Here is an 18,251-nt window from a genome sequence, read left to right as displayed (position 1 = left end):
GCCTGAATTTCCAAAGGTAGGAGTAAGAAATAAATATTATATATATTTATATATATGTGTGTGTGGTTTGTATTTTTAAAAAAATAATCAGCAGATAGATGTTTGTCTGAACTTTGTAGCTTTCTTATCTCTAGCTCTGGTGCTAGAGGCTCTACGGAGAGACGTACCATCTAAAGGGTTAGTAAGGCCACTGCTACTCCAGTCAAACTGGACAGGTGGTAGAGATTCCTAGAGTTGAAAAGTCAGAAATCAGATTTTATAGTCAGTTCAGGTTACAACAATGCAAAGCAGTTCACACAACAGATTCTTTAGCGTCTAAATACTAAAAAGACAACTAAATGAGCAAGCCCCAACTTTTAGGAGGCATGTATTTTCATAATATGCACTAAAGATTCAAAGTAGATTTGTTCTACCATAGGAAGTCTCATTAAATTCTGAACAGTACAGATTAGGTAACCTCTAACAAGATTTGCAAATTAACAAAAACATATGAATTTGATTAAAGAAAAACCTTAAGGCATAATTGAAAGTTAAACTATTAATACTTTCATGGAAGACAATGCATTTTGCATAAAAAGTGATGTATACACAATTATAGGGCAAATGTAGAAGAGGGTTATTAGTGAAAGCTGTCTGTACATCCATTCTTTGTCCTGATTACATATAAAATCAGCTATATACCATAAAAGATCCCATGATTCTTTTGGTTTGTTTTGCTTTAAAGAGTCAATCCCCACGTGTGAGGGACAAACTATCAACACCCTCCCCATCCCAACCCTTAAAAAAAATAAAACTCCTGTAACTTATTATCTTTAACTATTAACTCATTCTGATATAAAAACAAATGGCAACAATGGTAACAATGCTTGGTAACAATGCTTGAACAAGAGGAGCATGGAAATGTTAACTCCTTGTGGGAGCCCATCCTTTCCTTTTCATTTTCTCTTATGTCTTTTACACACACACAGGTAAATCAAGCAAGCAGCAGGGACCATGCTTTACAGGAGAAGTGTGTTCAGGTGCAGTGTAACTTGCAAGTGCTGTCCTCTCGTATTCTCAGGACACAAACAGATGGGACTGTATTAGAAATGGCTGAAATAAGTTCATCTTTGTACTTCCATCCGTTACATTTCTGCTTTCTCCCCAGTGAGGTCAAGTATCAAGAAGTACTGGGAAAGGATGTGCCCTCAACTTCTAACAGAACAACAATGATTATGGAAGAAAAGCAGTGGAAGTTCTCTGCAGCATTATTCAAAGTGCATCACTAGTTGTCAAGTTTCCAGTGGCTGAGACATACCTTCTCTTTAGTTTTATTTTATATATATATATTTACTTTTAAAACTGTCAACTATCCAACACTGAAAAAACCACGCAGATTCACAAATCAAGACTGTAGCAGCCTGAGCTAGCTCTGCACAATTAAGCTAACTGAAAGAGGCTTTTGCTGGGTGATAGATGTTTATGGAAAGAAAAATGAAGAGACCTGGAGATTTCTGTATTTACTTATAGTAAATGCCTTGCCTAGAAAAATCTTTCCTACCTAATGACTTGGAAATATTTCCAGTACTGAGCACAACTGGAACAGTATTCACTCCATGGAGCTTAAGGAGCTGATGCTACACTTTTTACTTTGCTTTGCTAATGAAGTTACTGGCATTAAAATGATTTGCATGGAAATATAACGTTACGAGTGTGGAAGCTACACCTGATGAAGTAATCATCACTATCATCAGTAGCTTGTTTAAGGTTTGTCACTTCTAAAATATATTGAGGGGCTTAAAAAAAAAAAAAAAAGAGCAAAATGAACTCAACTTGAAACAAAATAGCTTCCTACCAACTCTCACTTACTGAGGAAAACACCCACTACATTTTGTGTCAAAAGACTGAGTCAGGACTGATGAGTGTGACAGAATTGCATGGAAAAGGTGGTACCAATAGCTTGCTAAGCTTTTCCCTTTACTGATGATTTGATTCTCAGATTTGCCAGAGCACAAAGGATGTGATGAATTCCTCCTAATATGGGGGGAAAAAACCCTAAACCTAATTGACTTGAAATCAGTAAGAGTATACTAAGTATATTCAACTGCTCTATGGGATGAGGCCCTTCTGCTGACTTCAATTACTTCCAAAAGAGGGTGGCAATTAAAGCAGACCCCATCTATACAGGTTGCTGACAAGCCCTGGTCTATCGAACAGCAAACAAAGTGAGAGGACAGAGGCAAAAACCAAAACAGAAAGGAAAAGTTTTCTGTTCCTAGTGTCCTTGGCCCCAGAAAAACTAAACTATACAGGGACACCTGAACACAGCACTGAAATCTCAGACAGTGGGAACATAATGTTTTGTCTTTCAGAGATTGCAAGGTTGCTAGACTACTGCACTTCAACTGTTACTTTAATAACATGCTTTAAGGAAAAACACCCAATCTAGAAGAATATTGAGAATTGGGGCAGACTGCTCTCACTCCTCCCTCCATCTTAGATTACAGGACATGGTACAGAAATGAAAAAGTATATTCAGCTGTCAGAGTACTACTCTCAATGTTAAGGAAGCGAGAAAGAGGAAACTAAAATGCCTGCTGGTTTTACTGCATTGTGTTTCTCTTTGATAAAAGTGAGAGATGTTTTCACACAGTAATTTTAGAATGGTATTATGCAAGAGCTTTTATAATCCAAAAGAGTAAAATGTAAATGTTTGTCTCTGTGCCAAAAATTGCGCAAGGAAATTAATCAAAGGGAAAAAAAAAAAGAAAGGAAAGAACTATTTTGCTGTCTTAAAGCTGTGGGGAGGAGGGGGATAGAAGAGCTTGTAATACAAATATAGTACAAATATTTAGCTAATTCCACAAATGAGCATCATAAACATTTCAGAAAAAGGTTTACAGGGAAGTAATTCATACATTTCATTGTGTGCATTCATTGGCAAAATTACAACCGTTCTGAAAAATTATTCTTCTCAGACACCACTTTCAAACGACTGTCACATCTGATACAATAGCAAGTTCTGTATCTCTTACCTGCAAACCTTTCTCTCTGTCACCAAAGCTACGTATATTCTTGGATCTTTCTCCTATGTGTAACTGGAGAACAGTTCCATGATGGAGCCTTTGGCTGGTGGCCAATAATATGGTAGTTTGCATCTGTCACTGTTAGAAGTCCTGATGGTCCCTTATATAATTAAAAGTGTTTTTAAAGACTGTCACCCCATGGGGTTTAATTAAGGCTCAGACCCTAATAGCCAGCAAGTGTAAGATACTTATTTCTATTATAACCTGATCCCTAATTCAGTGGCTTACATGCATGCAGATGTGCTGTAATGGGCACCTGCAGAAAAGAATTACTGGTAATTTTCTTCTAGAAAGGTCTGGGTCACTGTGGATTTCTATTCCAATATAAAACTTACAAAGCAAAATGAAGTGGGTAAGAAATCCCCAATTTATCCTGTATGCTGGAACAAAGCTACCACTAGACTCTACCAAAGAAACACAGTCCCAAACACAGAGAAGAGAATGCTTTGAAGCAATAGCAAAAGAGCAGAAATATAAGATAGCTTTTTTCCAAGAAAGCCAAAGAGAAGCAGGTAAATAAACTCTAAAACATTGACCAGAGAACAGTATCAAATCAAAAGAAAGCAGTAAACACTAAGTCCAGACAGTAACCTTTTCAACAAGTGCTGGGATATATTTCAATCACACTGCCGGAAGACTTGGGATCGCGTAGAAGCCCCCACCCTGAAGAAGAAGAAAGTACCTGCCTCAGGTTTCACAATCAAAGTTTGCTAATGTAAGCAGACACTCTTCCTTTACACCTGATGTGTCTTGAAAGAGTCTTTTACCTTCAGACCTGTGAAATCTCTGAGACACCATGCTTGGATAAAGGGAACAGCAATCAGGGAATTATTTCATACTGTGTTTCGTTCTGAGCACAGAGGAACCTCTCAATTGTCAAGATAAACAAGACAAGAAGAATTTAGACACTACCTTCAAATGTAAAACAGGACAAGTCTACAAAAGTCATCTTTACACAACAAACTAATGTGATAGATCAGTCAGTAACTTAACTTGCTTGAGAGAAGAAATCATAAAAACCTTGCCCTCACAGCTTAAATGGCTCAGATGGAAATTTGTCCACTCTATTTCCACCATGTAACTACCCCAGTGAGATCCTCTGCAGGGAATGGGGCCAAGACACAGAGAGTTTATATAATAACTAAGAAAAGTTATTGCAGATCATTTGCTGCTTTTTCCTCAATTCTTTTGATTCTGAATGCTCTCTATTTTAAATCTCTGCATGCTTTCCTCCATTCGCCTACAAGCAAAAAACTTTGGAGGCTTTTTGGTGTTTCTACAAATGTTCTTTGCACTCCTACTTCTGCATCACCAGAGTCTTTCTTCCAAAGTCTTATTCCCTCAGCAGGAAGTCATACATGTACATGCACAGATACTGATCTGTATACAAGTCCCATAAATGCCAGACTTTAAACAACTCTTTTCCTTAAGCAAAGCCTAGGAATCTATTAACAAGAGCCTCTCCTTCTAATAAGAAAGTCAATATTCTGAAGTTTCTAAATATAAGAATGACCCATCATCATCACTATCTGAAAATAGAGGCATTCAGAAGTTTTAACTAAATAATTGCACATTAACTGGGTAAACTTACAGACACATAAATTGTTCTATCTAAATTACCTGTCTTTAGAATAAGAAGTTTCAGGGTCCACCAAAATTGTCTATATTTTTATTGCATATTTACCAATGTTTATAGCACAGTTCCTAATGAAATGTTTACCAAAGTTTGGGCACATCATCTTAATACCACTACAATCTGGAATATTCCTAAAAGGCAGCCTGCACAATGTGAAGTGAAGCTGGATTTTTCCAAAAGCAAACAGAAGCCACCAAACATTAAGAGAAGATAAGGCCAAGAAAGAAACAAGCTCTCTCAGGTGGAGAACTGATTGTTCCTGCCCCGAAACTTTCTGAATGTTACTTAACTGTGGCCTCTTTGCATTCTTAATGGTTAGAGCTCTAACTCATTTCTTCCCTAAAAGCTTATTTCAGTATTTATCTTTCTGAAAAAACAAGACAAAACAAAAAACCAAGGCCAGCAGCACAGACAGATAGCATAGAAGCTTCTGGTATGTATTCATAAACCACAACTATTGAATGAGATGGTTTTGTCAGAACAAGCTATGGGACAAGATTATGCAGCCCAGAAAGCCAACTGTATGCTGGGCTGCATCAAAAGGAGCATGGCTGGCCGATCAAGGGAGGGGATTCTCCCCCTCTACTCTGCTCTTGTGAGACCCTACCCGCAGTACTGCGTTCAGCTCTGGGGGCAATAGCACAAGAGGGACATGGACTTGCTGGAACAAATCCAGAGAAGGGCCATGAAGATGATGATCAGAAGGCTGAAGCACCTCTTCTATGAAGACAGGCAGAGAGAGCTGGGCTTGTTCATCCTAGAGAAGAGAAGGCTCCAGGGAGACCTTAGAGCAGCTTCCAGTATTTAAAGGGGCCTGCAAGAAATCTAGAGAGGGACTTTTCACCAGGACATGTAGAGACAGGACAAGGGGGAATGGCTTTAAACTGGAGGTTTAGATTAGATATTAGGAAAATTCTTCCCTGTGAGGGTGCTGAGGCCCTGGCACAGGATGCCCAGAGAAGCTGTGGCTGCCCCATCCCTGGCAGTGTTCAAGGCCAGGTTAGACACACGGGCTTAGAGCAACCTGCTCTAGTGGAAGGTGTCCCTGCCCGTGGCAGGGGGGTTGGAACTAGATGAGCTTCAAGGTCCCTTCCAACTCAAACCATTCTATGATTATCCCACTGCTTGTCACAGTTTGGAATTCTGCTGTAGGACTACCCAAAAGTACAAATTCATAGAGAGAGAAAAAAAAAAAAAAAAGACTCCAATAAGTAGAGGTTCTTTATTTTTGGCACTCAGCACTTACAACTGCCAAGCAACTGAGAAAATGGCACATGTCAGATGCTGCTACTTCAGGCTCTTGCAGTTCTCTATGTTTAGTGTATGGTTTAATTTATGTTTTCCACTCTATAAAAAAATGGATCTTTGAATGCTGCAGAAAGCCAGTGAAATTTTCCTACTTTTTTTCATATATAGAAATCACACAAGTGATTTCTTCATCTCAGACTGGTTGCACTATTCATTATTATTACATTTTATAATGCCCAGTCCAGCTGCTAAGCTCTACTACAGTATTTATGAGAAGCAGCACAGGAGCATCACCAAACATGTATATTGCTATACAAAACAAATTCAGTTCTGAGCCCACTGACATACTGCTATTCTACAGTGACTAAAAAAAATTCTCCTCTGGTATAAGCATGTCACAGAGCTCTGCACTACGGCAGAGCAAGGAATGCATGGAAATCACTATACTCAGAAGAGCCAAGTGTAAGGTTAGGTGTAGCACAAGGATAAGCCATTCCGGAACGCCTTCAACTCATGAGCATAGCAGGTAACTAACGATGCTGGGTCGATTAAACAAGATCTGCACTAAGAAGGGTCACAGCTGACTTTGAATATGTGCTGAGTACCACTGTAGTGATACTGAAAATGAAATGTCTGTGATACTCCATTAGCTTGTTGACAACACACGCACTGCAACATGCATGGCATTTATGTGGTTTTCTAATGTCGTAATATAAAAACTACAAAAAAAATTCATGAAATTCAAAAGCTCACTCCTAAACAGATCTGAACTCATTTTGTACCAGACTTCAAAGACAGAGAAGCCAGCAATGCATCTTTCTGTTCAACAGATAACAATTCAATGAAATCTGGCATAATGGGCCAACAGAACTTGTACAATCAAGAAGTCAGGCACTTATTCTAGTAATGATTGTACCCAGAATCTGTTTCCAGGCAGCTGGGCTGCTTTTCATATTACTCTGAAAAAGTCAAAGAAAGGACAAGTCTAAAGTTACATCTAAAATTTGTGGAAGTAACTGTCCACTGCCTTTTAAAGCAAATTGCTCCAGAACAGTAGGTATCATCAGGACTCTTAAATGCTGGCCACCAACTGCTACAGTCTTATGGTAGGGACTCCCTTCCAGTCACACATGAAAAGCAGATCCAAGAGCAAGACTTCAATCTGACACAAGGAACACCTGCTCTTTACATACAGGTGTCTTTGCATGCACCATCTAAATATTTTAAATATGAAGAAAGGGGCATTGTTTCCCTCATTCTTTCCTTTCCTCTCCTCCGGCTTCTCTATTTTTTACCTGGAACTGATCAGATGTACAGCTGTTCATCTCTGGTGATACAGGAGGCGTCTGTCCTATTGAAGCTATTTTTTCTGCTGCAGATATTGGTTTCAAAGGTTCCTTGGTAGGCTCTAACATACCCTAAATAGAGAAATAAATTAAATAATAATAATAATAATAATAAAAAGATCACACACACAGATACACACACACATATATTCCAAGAACTACCACTAGGCAGTACTACCCTCAACTAGGGACTTGGGGGTAACCATATATCTCTTGGACACTTTCAAGGAGGGGGGCAGAAGGAGATGGGACATGGAAGAGAATCATCTGGTTCTTCAGGCCTAAGAAACATTTTAGAGCCAGTAATAGAAACCTAAGTGCTTCACTGGAGCTTGCTTTCAACATTCAATAATGTAATTTAAGCTGGAGGAAACAATTACTTGATGAGGTGATGTCTTCTCCCTGTTGTGTGTAGACTATTCTAGAAACATCAAATGGCCCATCACAAAGGTACACGTGCATTCACTCCATTTCAACAATTAAGTAATTCAGAAGAAACAAGTCAAATTATCAGCTTGCAGAATGATACCAAGAAAAGTAATTATTGACACGGATATAAATGCATTAAAAAGCAATAAGAAAATAATTAAGCCCACATTTTTAATTTTAAATAAGTGGTTCAAAGATAGACAGTACCATGAAAAATGTCTGAAACCTCTGGTGTTCCTTAATAAAACTAAGGGTGAGTAAGACCAAAGTTTGTTCCAAGGTGGTTTGCATGTCTCAGTGCAATGAGGTATGAGAAAAGAAACCCCCAAATAAAATCACTGGATTTGCAACTAGCATATTTTAAAATGATTTCAGGAAGTCAGCCACCAAGGTCAGCTGTCCCATGGATGTCTCTACACCATGTTAAGGGAGTTTAGGATTTCGCCACCAGTTAAAATGAATTCTTTTGGATAGTGAAGACGCACCTGAAGCCATGTGGCAATAGAAAGCAGCAAACCACTTTACTCCTACCATCATCTCTATCCGGCTTATTGTGTGTACAAGTATATAAAAAAATGAGGAGATAATTGACCAGCAACAATGATTTATTGCAAAAACTAACTGCAAGTGTGGTGTACAAACATAGTCTTGCTCACAAATGTGTTACAGGAAGAAAACAGCAATTTCCACAAGATGCTTTATCTCTCTGTATCAGAATACCATGCTTACATCCAGAGAAGGGCATGAGCTGACCTTGATGCACCAGGAAACAACAGCTCTAGAAAATGACTGTAGAAGTCACTCTACAAAATTAACCTACAGACTGAATTGGCTTAATGTATACCAAAGAAAACTGTAATCCTTTTATATTCAATTTGTGAATGATGATACAGAAGTGTATGTGTTTGTATGCATGTATATATATACACACACACATAGGTTTTCAGAAAAAAGAACAGATTTATTCTGCACAGACTAACAAAAATGGCAAATCTTTTCTTCTGAATGTTTTTACAGACACTCCACAGAGTCTGAAATGCCAAACAGGAATTACAGAATACGGCCTAAGTGAAAACAGTTGATCTTACTGCACTGGGTTACTTGAGTTTCATTTAATCTATAGAAATCTAAATTATGCTTGCTATTTTTATCTAGCATTTGGGGCAAGACAACAATACTGGCTATACAATGCTTTTAGTATGCATAAATAGCCTTATATGTATATGTGTGTGTGTATATATATACACACACACACACACACGGGTCCTTTATGAATATGCCAGTAACATTGCAAAGCATTACTGTGCATCATTCTTGACCTATGGATATTCAGATGCAATCAAGTAATCAACGAACAGCCTGACAGAGAAACAGCTGAACAAAGAGGAATGCTCGAGAGCACTGAGAAAACTTCCAACACACATTTCATAGAGTATCTTAACTACTGAGCAATTCTTCGCCTTCCTTTGAAGCATCTGGTCTTAGTGCCATGGCTTCCCACAAGTGCTGAAGTGAATTGATGTTTTGATTAAATTTGATGTTCCCTTGACATTTCTGACAACTACGTAATGATCTAGTTTCTTGTGTCAAGCTCTACTTCATAGATTTACATCTACACCTTATATTTAATAAAATTCAACAAGAACTTTTTATTGCTGCATACACATTAGCAGATTACTTCACTGTTTTCTCTTTTTTAGAAAGTGTCTTAAACCAAGCTTCGACTAGCTAGCCCACCTTATTAAATAGTTTGCTTCCTGAAATAAGTAACCCAATACTTTTATTTATAAAAATAAAGCATCTGCTTGCACATATAATAAAAATTGTGTATCTGATGATTCTTTTCTAGCATTTCTATTGATGCCTAAGCCATAACCATACTTAAAAAATATCTTTCAGTACTTTGTGCCTAATATAATTGAATATATTTCATTATACAACATTTTTGGAACTATAGCAAAAAATAACACTAAAAAAAAAGCTTACCAGTCCTGCTGCATACATGGGTACTATAACAGGCTGTTTCTTGTTGCCTGTAAAGAGCTGATAAAACAACAACAAAAAATTTACTAAGAGTTTCCTGTGTCAGTGATGATAACATTTTTCAATGTCATATAACTTGCATAAGGTTAATATCAGAGAACAAATACGACGTTAAATACAACACAATGGTTAAAAAGTAATGCAACTTTTAACATTAAAAGGGATTATAAGAAGTTATCAGACGGTCTGTCATGAAAAGCCGTGTTCAGCGCAGCTATGCAATTAAGAGACAAGCATTCATACAAAGACTTCCACCTGATTCTACATTTAAAGCAGCTCCATTATATAGAAAACAAGTTTTACAGACAGACTCACAATATTTCTTGTGTCGATTCCCAAGGAGCACAAAAGCTTTTTGTTGCTGTGGGAGCCACCCCACTGGTATCTCAGTCCATATGCATCATGGATATCCTGCAGCTCTGTCCACACATCCATCAGTTCCCTATACAACCCATCATAAATCAAGTTATCAACAGGAATAACAGCTTCGTAGCCTTGAATACTTATTCTAGTTTTTAATGCAAGTGATTTATTATACATTCCAATTAAACTTACACCCAAGCACAATACCCAGGGGAACTAAAACTGCAGTGTTCTCAGAACAATTTTAGTTCAGACTTCTTATTGGAAAATGAAGTCCAGAGCAGACAGGACAAGGCCTACTGAGACTTCATCATCACATGAATAGATATAGCGCTTTATATTAAATGTGACTAATACGACATATTCTGATTAACTCAGAGACATCACTTAAAAGATGATATGCTGCTGACTAAGTTGATATGCCAAGTGAAATATTCCTGGCATATGTAGTCACTGAAAACAAGCATCCTGCTAGATAACTGATTTTCACTCAATAGTTTTTCAAAGTGCTTGAAAGAAATGACTTATTTTGAATTACTGCTATATATTTTAAGTTCCTAAAGACACATTTCTACTTCCATTTTACTTGCGTCGCATTGTGGTTTCTTACCCAGTATTTGCTAAGGTCTCCTCGGTTGTCATCTGCTTTTCACCTGCTTCCAACAAATGATTCAAGGAACTTATTTCTTCTTCAATTTCAAGAACAGGCATGGAAGGAAAACAGACTTCAAATATTCGTTCCAGACGACTTAGTAATGTTGTCTGTATTAAAGAGAAAATATTTACATGAAGTTAACTGTTTTAAAGGAGTCCAAAATTATAACAAGATGGAAAACCATATATAGCTAACAGAAAATTTCACTTACCATCAAATATTTAACTGTCAGAGCATCACAAGACTCTGTAAGCACCAAATACAGGCTGCTAGCTACTGAGAACAGTAAGGATTTTGCCCTCTGCAAAGCAAGTTCTTACAGAAAGTCTGGAACAGTTCTTACCAGAGTTACTCTTTGGTATGAATTAGCAGAAAATAGGTGCAACAAGTATTTTGCTATATTTACTTAAGATATATTAAAGCCTCCACACCTATACATGCTAAGGGTTTTACCGAACATCTTTTTGGCAAGCTTAGGATTGATCAACACGATTTCCACTCAATGACAATACACTTCAATCCAAACTTGAGACATAAGGTTGATTCAGAAGACAGATTCACTTGTTATATGCAGTTAGAGGTCTCACAAAACAGCCTGACTTGGAACATTTGCTCATGATGCGACAACAACTCTGAAAACAGTAAGGAAAAACTATCTGTAGTCCTAAAAGCCTGTTAGTATCAATGGCTCGGATGTAGGAAAACTATAATCCCCAGCTTCATTTGGTTCAGTTCATGCGATGGCCAGGTGTAATGCAGCCACCAAGACTAAGGCATTTAAACACTGCTTGTCAAAAAGTATTTGTAAGACTTGTTTTGTACTTCTCCAGACCAAAACCCAAAGAAATACTCCCCCCCCATGCCTTAATTTCTTGCCCCCAAACCTGTTTGTCTGGTTTTATACATTACAGATTGCTTATTTAAACAGAAGAATTACTTTCTTCCAAGCTAATTCCTTTTCCTCCAATTCATGATTCAAACAGTTAATGCTAAATGCTGTGATCTTTCAGGGGTTAAAAGACAACCTTGGGAATGTTTCTATCCTAGCCAAATAACTCGAAAAAACAAGACTACCACTAACTTTTATTTTAGCTGCATAAGAAGTCAGCTAGATAGCAGCATGGTTTGTATAACCACAACTTTATCAGTGTTACTCTGCTCTGACCTTCATTCTGGTGCCTTACATTATAAACTCACACCAAGAATATGTAAATACAAACACTCAGAAGCTTTGTGGGAAGGCTACAGGACAGCTACAGATCTATATTCCACAGTTTTGAGAGACCAGGCAGGATTTCCTGCTTGTCAAAGTAGTTGCAACCATGTCTTGATGTTGCCATTACGGAAACTTAAGCATCTTAGGAAGGCAGACAGGGTTCTTACGTTTCATAATGCAGTGTCTCCTGCTTTTCTCTCCACCAGTGCCACTATCTCTGCTGCTGGGTAGGATAAAGGTCTCAGTAATATAAACAGCACGTATCCATACCAATGGTTTCCAGGCATTTTAATTCCACAGCATGTACTGGGCCTTGATAGATAAGATTTAATATTCAAAACAAAAAAAACCCAATCCAAAACCCAAACAACCTCCTGCCCTCAGAAACCAAACAAAAAATCCCCCCCCCTTTTTTTTTGACAAGTATAGCATGCTTACTTCTTTTTAAGTTCTATATTTCCATATAGACACAGAATTTCAACTTTATTATAGCTCTATGAACTGTCTGTCTCAGACATCAGATGTAGAACGGACACAGAATGTATTTCCCCCCCCCCCGAGTTCAACCCATTACAAACAGGTTAACTGGCAAACTCTTAACATTTATTAAAAAGTACCAACTGCAAGGTACGCTCATAAAAATGAAACTAAAGCCTTTCTTTAATGCACTCTTTTTACCAGAAATACCTGGATCTCTCTTCTTGCTAGAGGAAGGAAACACAAGCCTGGCACAAAACCAACACTTCTATCTTTCTAATCTGGAGCTCCTCAACAGCCACCTTTCCAATGCTCTGCTGCATTACACACAGGGCAGTGTCCAGCAGCTCCAATACCTGCTTTTATACTGGCAAAATGGAAAAGAAACTGAGCAGGCAGAAATCCCAGAGACATCGCAGTGTGCTAGTATAGCTATGGCAGCAGAGCCCTCCTGTGGAGATGCAGCATATTCCAGCAGCAACGCTGATTTACAAACATAAACCTTAGAGGTCTTTTGTTACAACTGAAATGATATAAAGTTCAGAGAAGCAAGGCTGGTAGGTGGAAGCTATGTATTTTAATTAGGCCAAGCAATACAGTTGGGATAAACCTTTATGCTTCACAATTATAAGTTATCGACAACATTTCTCACTAGAATTTTTATCTGAAAATTTGCCTCATCTCAATTAAGCAAACCACTGACTATGTACATCAGCAAATATAGTATAGGAAACATAACAGAGACAAACACTATGTTATCGGAATATCTTGACTCTGTATAGGAGTCAGGATGATGAGTCAGGAACTAGGAACCAAGTCTGTTCAGCCTATTCTCTCTATTCAGCTGCTAACCGCAAAAAGTGGGAAAATGAACTTGCTTACAACATCAGCTCTTCAGTTTTGCTACCTCCGGAAGAAATGCCTGGTGAGGACAGCCACCAGGTTCAGTTATTTACAAAACATAATGTCAAAATGCCACTGTTGTTATATTATTAAAGGATCTGAATTATACAGCACACCTGACTCACACTTTTTTTCTCCTTTTCCTCTCCATTACCTTAGTGGTATATTTTGCCCATAACAAGTGATATTCTACAGTATATAATTTTTCTTTTAATCATCTCTTAACACCCAATCGTTTCAGCCATACAGTAAGGTACAATACTTGTCACATTACTTGTAAGCCGTTTTGCATTTGTTGACCAGAACTAAGATGCTAATTTACATTTTCAGAAAGTAAAACTAAATAGTATTCAGATTCTAACCTAACATTTCAGCACACAAACGCATACTCTACCTAAGTTTTAAACCTTAACTTTGCCTACAATATATAATTTGCCCCTATCACACGAACAGGTAATGCATACTTCATTTCTGTAATACAACAGGAATACATATCCCCAGTGAAAAGCAAGAGGCAGATGAAAAGCACTGGATCATGAAAACAGCAAGGCATCATGTTTCCTGAAAAGGATCAGTATTTCAGAACATGCTAGTGACTAAGAATATGCTTGCTTAGGCAATGAAAGAATTAACAGAAAGCCTCTAAGAACCAAGCAGCATCTCAGTCAGCTCCCAGTTTCAAATTTGAACTTAAGAATTGTGCCAAAATTTCAGGAACAGTTTAATTATAGCTTCTTTACACTTCCTTTCATCTTTTCTACATTTCCAGAAATGCTTAGCCCTTACTTATATACGATGGAGAAGAACGGTTTCCATAGCAAACCAGAGTAATTAATTCTATGTGTGCAAATGGACACAGGGAAGAGCATATAAACACACATTTCCCAGGCAGTGGCAGTCTCCTTAATGGAAACAGCTGAACTTGTTCTTCTAATTGGTAATGAAATCCTGCGGTCACAACTCCCAGGTATAAAGGGCATTACCAAGATTTTGAAATTAGTATAAATGTTCATCTTCTACAAACCTCAGTCTACTGCTTGTACAAAACAGACTAAGAAAGTAGTATTTCTGTCATACACCGCAGTGTCATCTCTCTCAGGGTGAAAAAGGCAGAAAAGAAAAAAACTTCTCTCCACTTTTCATGTCACTAAAAGCATTTGATACCCAAGTGTTCTCCACTGCCATTTGAGAAGATTAATTCCTAAAAGCACTTACTGAAGATGTGAATGAAGGCTACAGCTGCCATTCTAAAAATTAACTGTGATTGTCCAAACAGTGACAAGCTCAAAGCCCCATAGTTTCTGTGACTACATAGAAGTTTTTGGTAAACACTTAAGGTATGTGGTAATCACCACTTGAAACAATCAAAATATCACAGACCTAACAGACTTCCAAGTGAGAATGATAACCACAGGATTAGAATTTATCTCCTTGGCAGTTAAAAAGGGGGCAAGATCCAGCCCACTGAGCTGAAAGGCCAAAGTACTCGGTTTACAGAACTTGTTTTTCTCTTATTTTCCACCACAAGACTATAGAACCAATGAACTCCTTCAACACAGCAAATTTACACGGGCCACCCAGCACACTAAATCCTCCTCGGCTGACTCCAGGTCACCTCAACATTGACAGGCTGCTGCCTTTCTTCAGAGCTATGAAAAGAGAAGATACTAAAACTTGACATAAAGACAACATACTCGGGCCACACTATAGAAACAGTTGATTGGAATTGCAGTTTTCACCATATGCTGTAATGTTCCTCTTGGTGAAGTTCTGGGGAACTCCATGTACAGGGGTTGTGGGGGAGAACCCCAATAGTCTTGCTTCCTTCCATAGTCCCAATTACACATGATCTGTGGAGCAGACACAAGAACTCATCCAGTGAGCTTCTCCTCATGCTGGAAGCTGAACAGTGGAGTGGTGCTTTGTCCCTTTTTCTTTCCCACTTTCCATTGGGCACCACTTCTCTATACACAATCCCTCTTTTCCCCACTCTCAGTTACAGCCCACAACATCTCTGCTCTGGCAGCCTTAAGAGGTGCTGTAAGGGGAAGAGTTGAAAGCAGGGCACTCCTTCAGCCCTCCTTTTTCCTGCTGCCAGGAAAAGAGGCTACAGAGGAAGCAACACTCAAGCTCTGGGCCAGTTGCATCTATCAAACACAAAACTGGAAGATCTAAGGATAAATAAAACCAGTGTAATAGTTAAATTATTGAATATATTTTGATATTCAAGTTTTATCTGATAGAAAAACATAAGAAAGGAGACAGAAATGAGCATATGAAGGATCCAAGATGCTAAATGTATAATTTAGGAAAGGAATAAAGTCCATATGGACATGATCAGCTCCTAGTTAGGATTCAGAAGCCAAGCGAAGCCTCTCAAAAAACAGCAGAACAAAGCTCAGGGGCCAGAAGCCAAGAAAAGAAACTGATTAACCAGAGAGATTTTATGTATTTATTTTAAATCAGGAACCCACTGCTCCAGAGAGTGCCTAACAAAGGTATTTATGACCATTTTAACAAAATAAAGCAGAGGTTAAATGAGAAACTCCGTTTGCTGGGCTTTCTAACAACCAAACCATATTTTCCAGGAACATTTGCCTGTGAGGAGCTAAGTCACCATATACTCCTCTACCTTCACCATATGTGTGTGTGGGTTGGGTAGGTTTTTTTTTCTTTCCCAATTTCCGTTTTTTTTTTTTTTTTTTTTTTTCCCCAAGAGCTAAACTACATGACCATGCAGTTAACACAGAGAAGCTGAAAAAACTATTTCAATGGACACAACTCATCACGGGGAACATACCAATCAACTTCAGTGAGTCTCAGCATCTTTTGGACTCAATCATTAAACAAAACTGAATAGTTAACTAAATCACAGACTGGTTTGGGTTGGAAGGGACTTTAAAAGCTCATCCAGTTTCAACCCCTTGCCACAGGCAGGGACACCTTCCACTAGAGCAGGTTGCTCCAAGCCCCTGTGTCCAACCTGGCCTTGAACACTGCCAGGGATGGGGCAGCCACAGCTTCTCTGGGCAACCTGTGCCAGCGCCTCACTTCCTAGTGAAAAATGTTTTCCTAATATCTAATCTAAACCTAACCTCATTCAGTTTAAAGCCATTCCCCCTTGTCCTGTCACTACACGCCCTTGTAGAAAGCCCCTCTCCAGATTTCTTGTAGGCCCCTTAGGTATTGGAAGGCACTTTTTTTAGGGGGGTGGGTTATAAGTGCACATGAGTAAACAAACAAATCACTAAGTTCTTAGTTGAATGTGGGAAGTTTTTTCTTTGGAAGGTTCATGGACTGTTTAAACTAAGAATCAGTTTCCCTTCCACATAGCAACAACTTACTTCTTTAGCTCTTGTGCAGACTCTGCTTAGCAAACAAAGCACCTTCTCGAAGAGCTGCAGGCAGAAAAAAACCTGAGTGAAAGAGCGAAGCAAAGCTTATGAAGAACACTAGTTTATCTTCCCATGATTCAAATGTGATAGCTTTTCTCCACCTCCTTTGAAAAGCAGGTAAGTTTAAGATGGTGCTGTAGATTTCTCACAGGTAAAAAAATGAATGGTTTCATTTTGTTACTGCATGTAATTTATAATGGAAACGCTGGTCCTAAACTGAGATTTACAAGTCAGGAAGAGGATATCACAAGAGCTAAAACCCCTTATCAACACAAAATGAGGACTAAGGTTTTTTACAATAATTTAAAGAATTAAAGAAGACAATGATAGTCCTAAATATCCCCAAAACATTTTTAAACAGTAACTATAAAGATCTGCAGGTCAGCAAAGCAAATCTGAAAATGTAGTGGTTTGAGAAAGAATAAGACTTCTCTGGTCTTTTTAATGCTTGATACAAGACAGTTACAAACCACAGTGAAGTTCAATGTAGAAATGTGAAGCTGTCTCCCTCCTTCTTGCCGGAAGGCTTTCACATTTATTCTCCTTCAGATGAAGGATGTATCAAATCTTGCATCTTCCATACATGCAAAGTGTAGTTTAACAGTTATTTAGGTAGACTACATAAAACTTGCTTCCCATTTCAGTTGGTCATATTATTATTACCTGGTAGTATTGTACCGACTTTTCAGTCAGTCTCCGAGAGGAAGCATATAAACAGAAATGCTAAAACAACCCCCTCCCAAACTATTTTCTTTTGTAAGATCCTCTTAGCCAGCCTGTTCTGAAATACAATTACAGACTACTTTTAATGGTCTGTTTTTTTACTGTTATTCAGCTGCACAGACTTAAGAACCGTGCTATGGACTTAAACCCAAACCTTTGCAGACAGATATATTTGCACTGCAAGTTTTTACCCAACTGTCTGAATTTAATTTAGCCAACACTATCTTAATTTATCTCAGTGAACCGAGAGGCTGAAGCTTTTATGGTCATAATTACTTTTTTCCAAGAGGATGACTTCATTGATTGTCCAAGACAAAGTACTTTCTAAGTGACAGTGATCCAGGTTATTCTTTGTCTTGATGCATACTTGTGGCTTAGTAACTGTGCATCACCCACACTGTCTGATTAATCTGAAGCGCTACAGCCTGTGAGCACAGGCTCTCTAATAGGCAGTTGATCTTAAAACCCACTTGGAGGACTGTTCGGGTTTCCCTTCCTCCCTTTCCAGCAATTGTTAACTTTCAGCTAAATTAGGTAAGAGTTTTGGCCTTCCAACCAACCCACAATTTACCTCCTCCTCTAGAGATGTCTATACGCATTAAACACAGCTAGGCACAGCTGTATTACCCACCATGATCACTATAGGTAATAACCACTCTTGTGCTTTGCTGCCTAAGTCCTATATATATTCTTAATGCACAATATTGCAGAGTAATCCCCCCTCAGCTGACTAACATTCAGCACTATCGCAT

The 18,251-nt window shown here is 38.3% G+C and overlaps 1 protein-coding gene across 3 annotated transcripts in view; it reads right to left on the bottom strand.

Annotated features, from left to right (window-relative positions):
- AFTPH (aftiphilin) overlaps positions 1 to 18,251 on the bottom strand; it is a 48,756-nt gene that overhangs the window by 12,702 nt on the left and 17,803 nt on the right. For 2 of the 3 annotated variants that reach the window (XM_030489974.2, XM_030489977.1), the window contains exons 3-7: positions 10,741 to 10,892; positions 10,083 to 10,209; positions 9,711 to 9,767; positions 7,245 to 7,367; positions 168 to 228 (exon numbers count right to left, since the gene is read on the bottom strand). In XM_030489974.2, coding sequence (XP_030345834.1) covers positions 168 to 228; positions 7,245 to 7,367; positions 9,711 to 9,767; positions 10,083 to 10,209; positions 10,741 to 10,892 — 520 coding nt within the window. The remainder of the gene's footprint in view (positions 1 to 167; positions 229 to 7,244; positions 7,368 to 9,710; positions 9,768 to 10,082; positions 10,210 to 10,740; positions 10,893 to 18,251) is intronic. The other variant, XR_003991904.1, reaches the window with a different exon arrangement.

This window comes from Strigops habroptila, chromosome 6, assembly GCF_004027225.2.
Source record: "Strigops habroptila isolate Jane chromosome 6, bStrHab1.2.pri, whole genome shotgun sequence".
Lineage (NCBI taxonomy): Eukaryota > Metazoa > Chordata > Aves > Psittaciformes > Psittacidae > Strigops > Strigops habroptila.
Note: the sequence above shows the minus strand (reverse complement) of the source record. Positions and strands in the feature narration are given on the sequence as shown.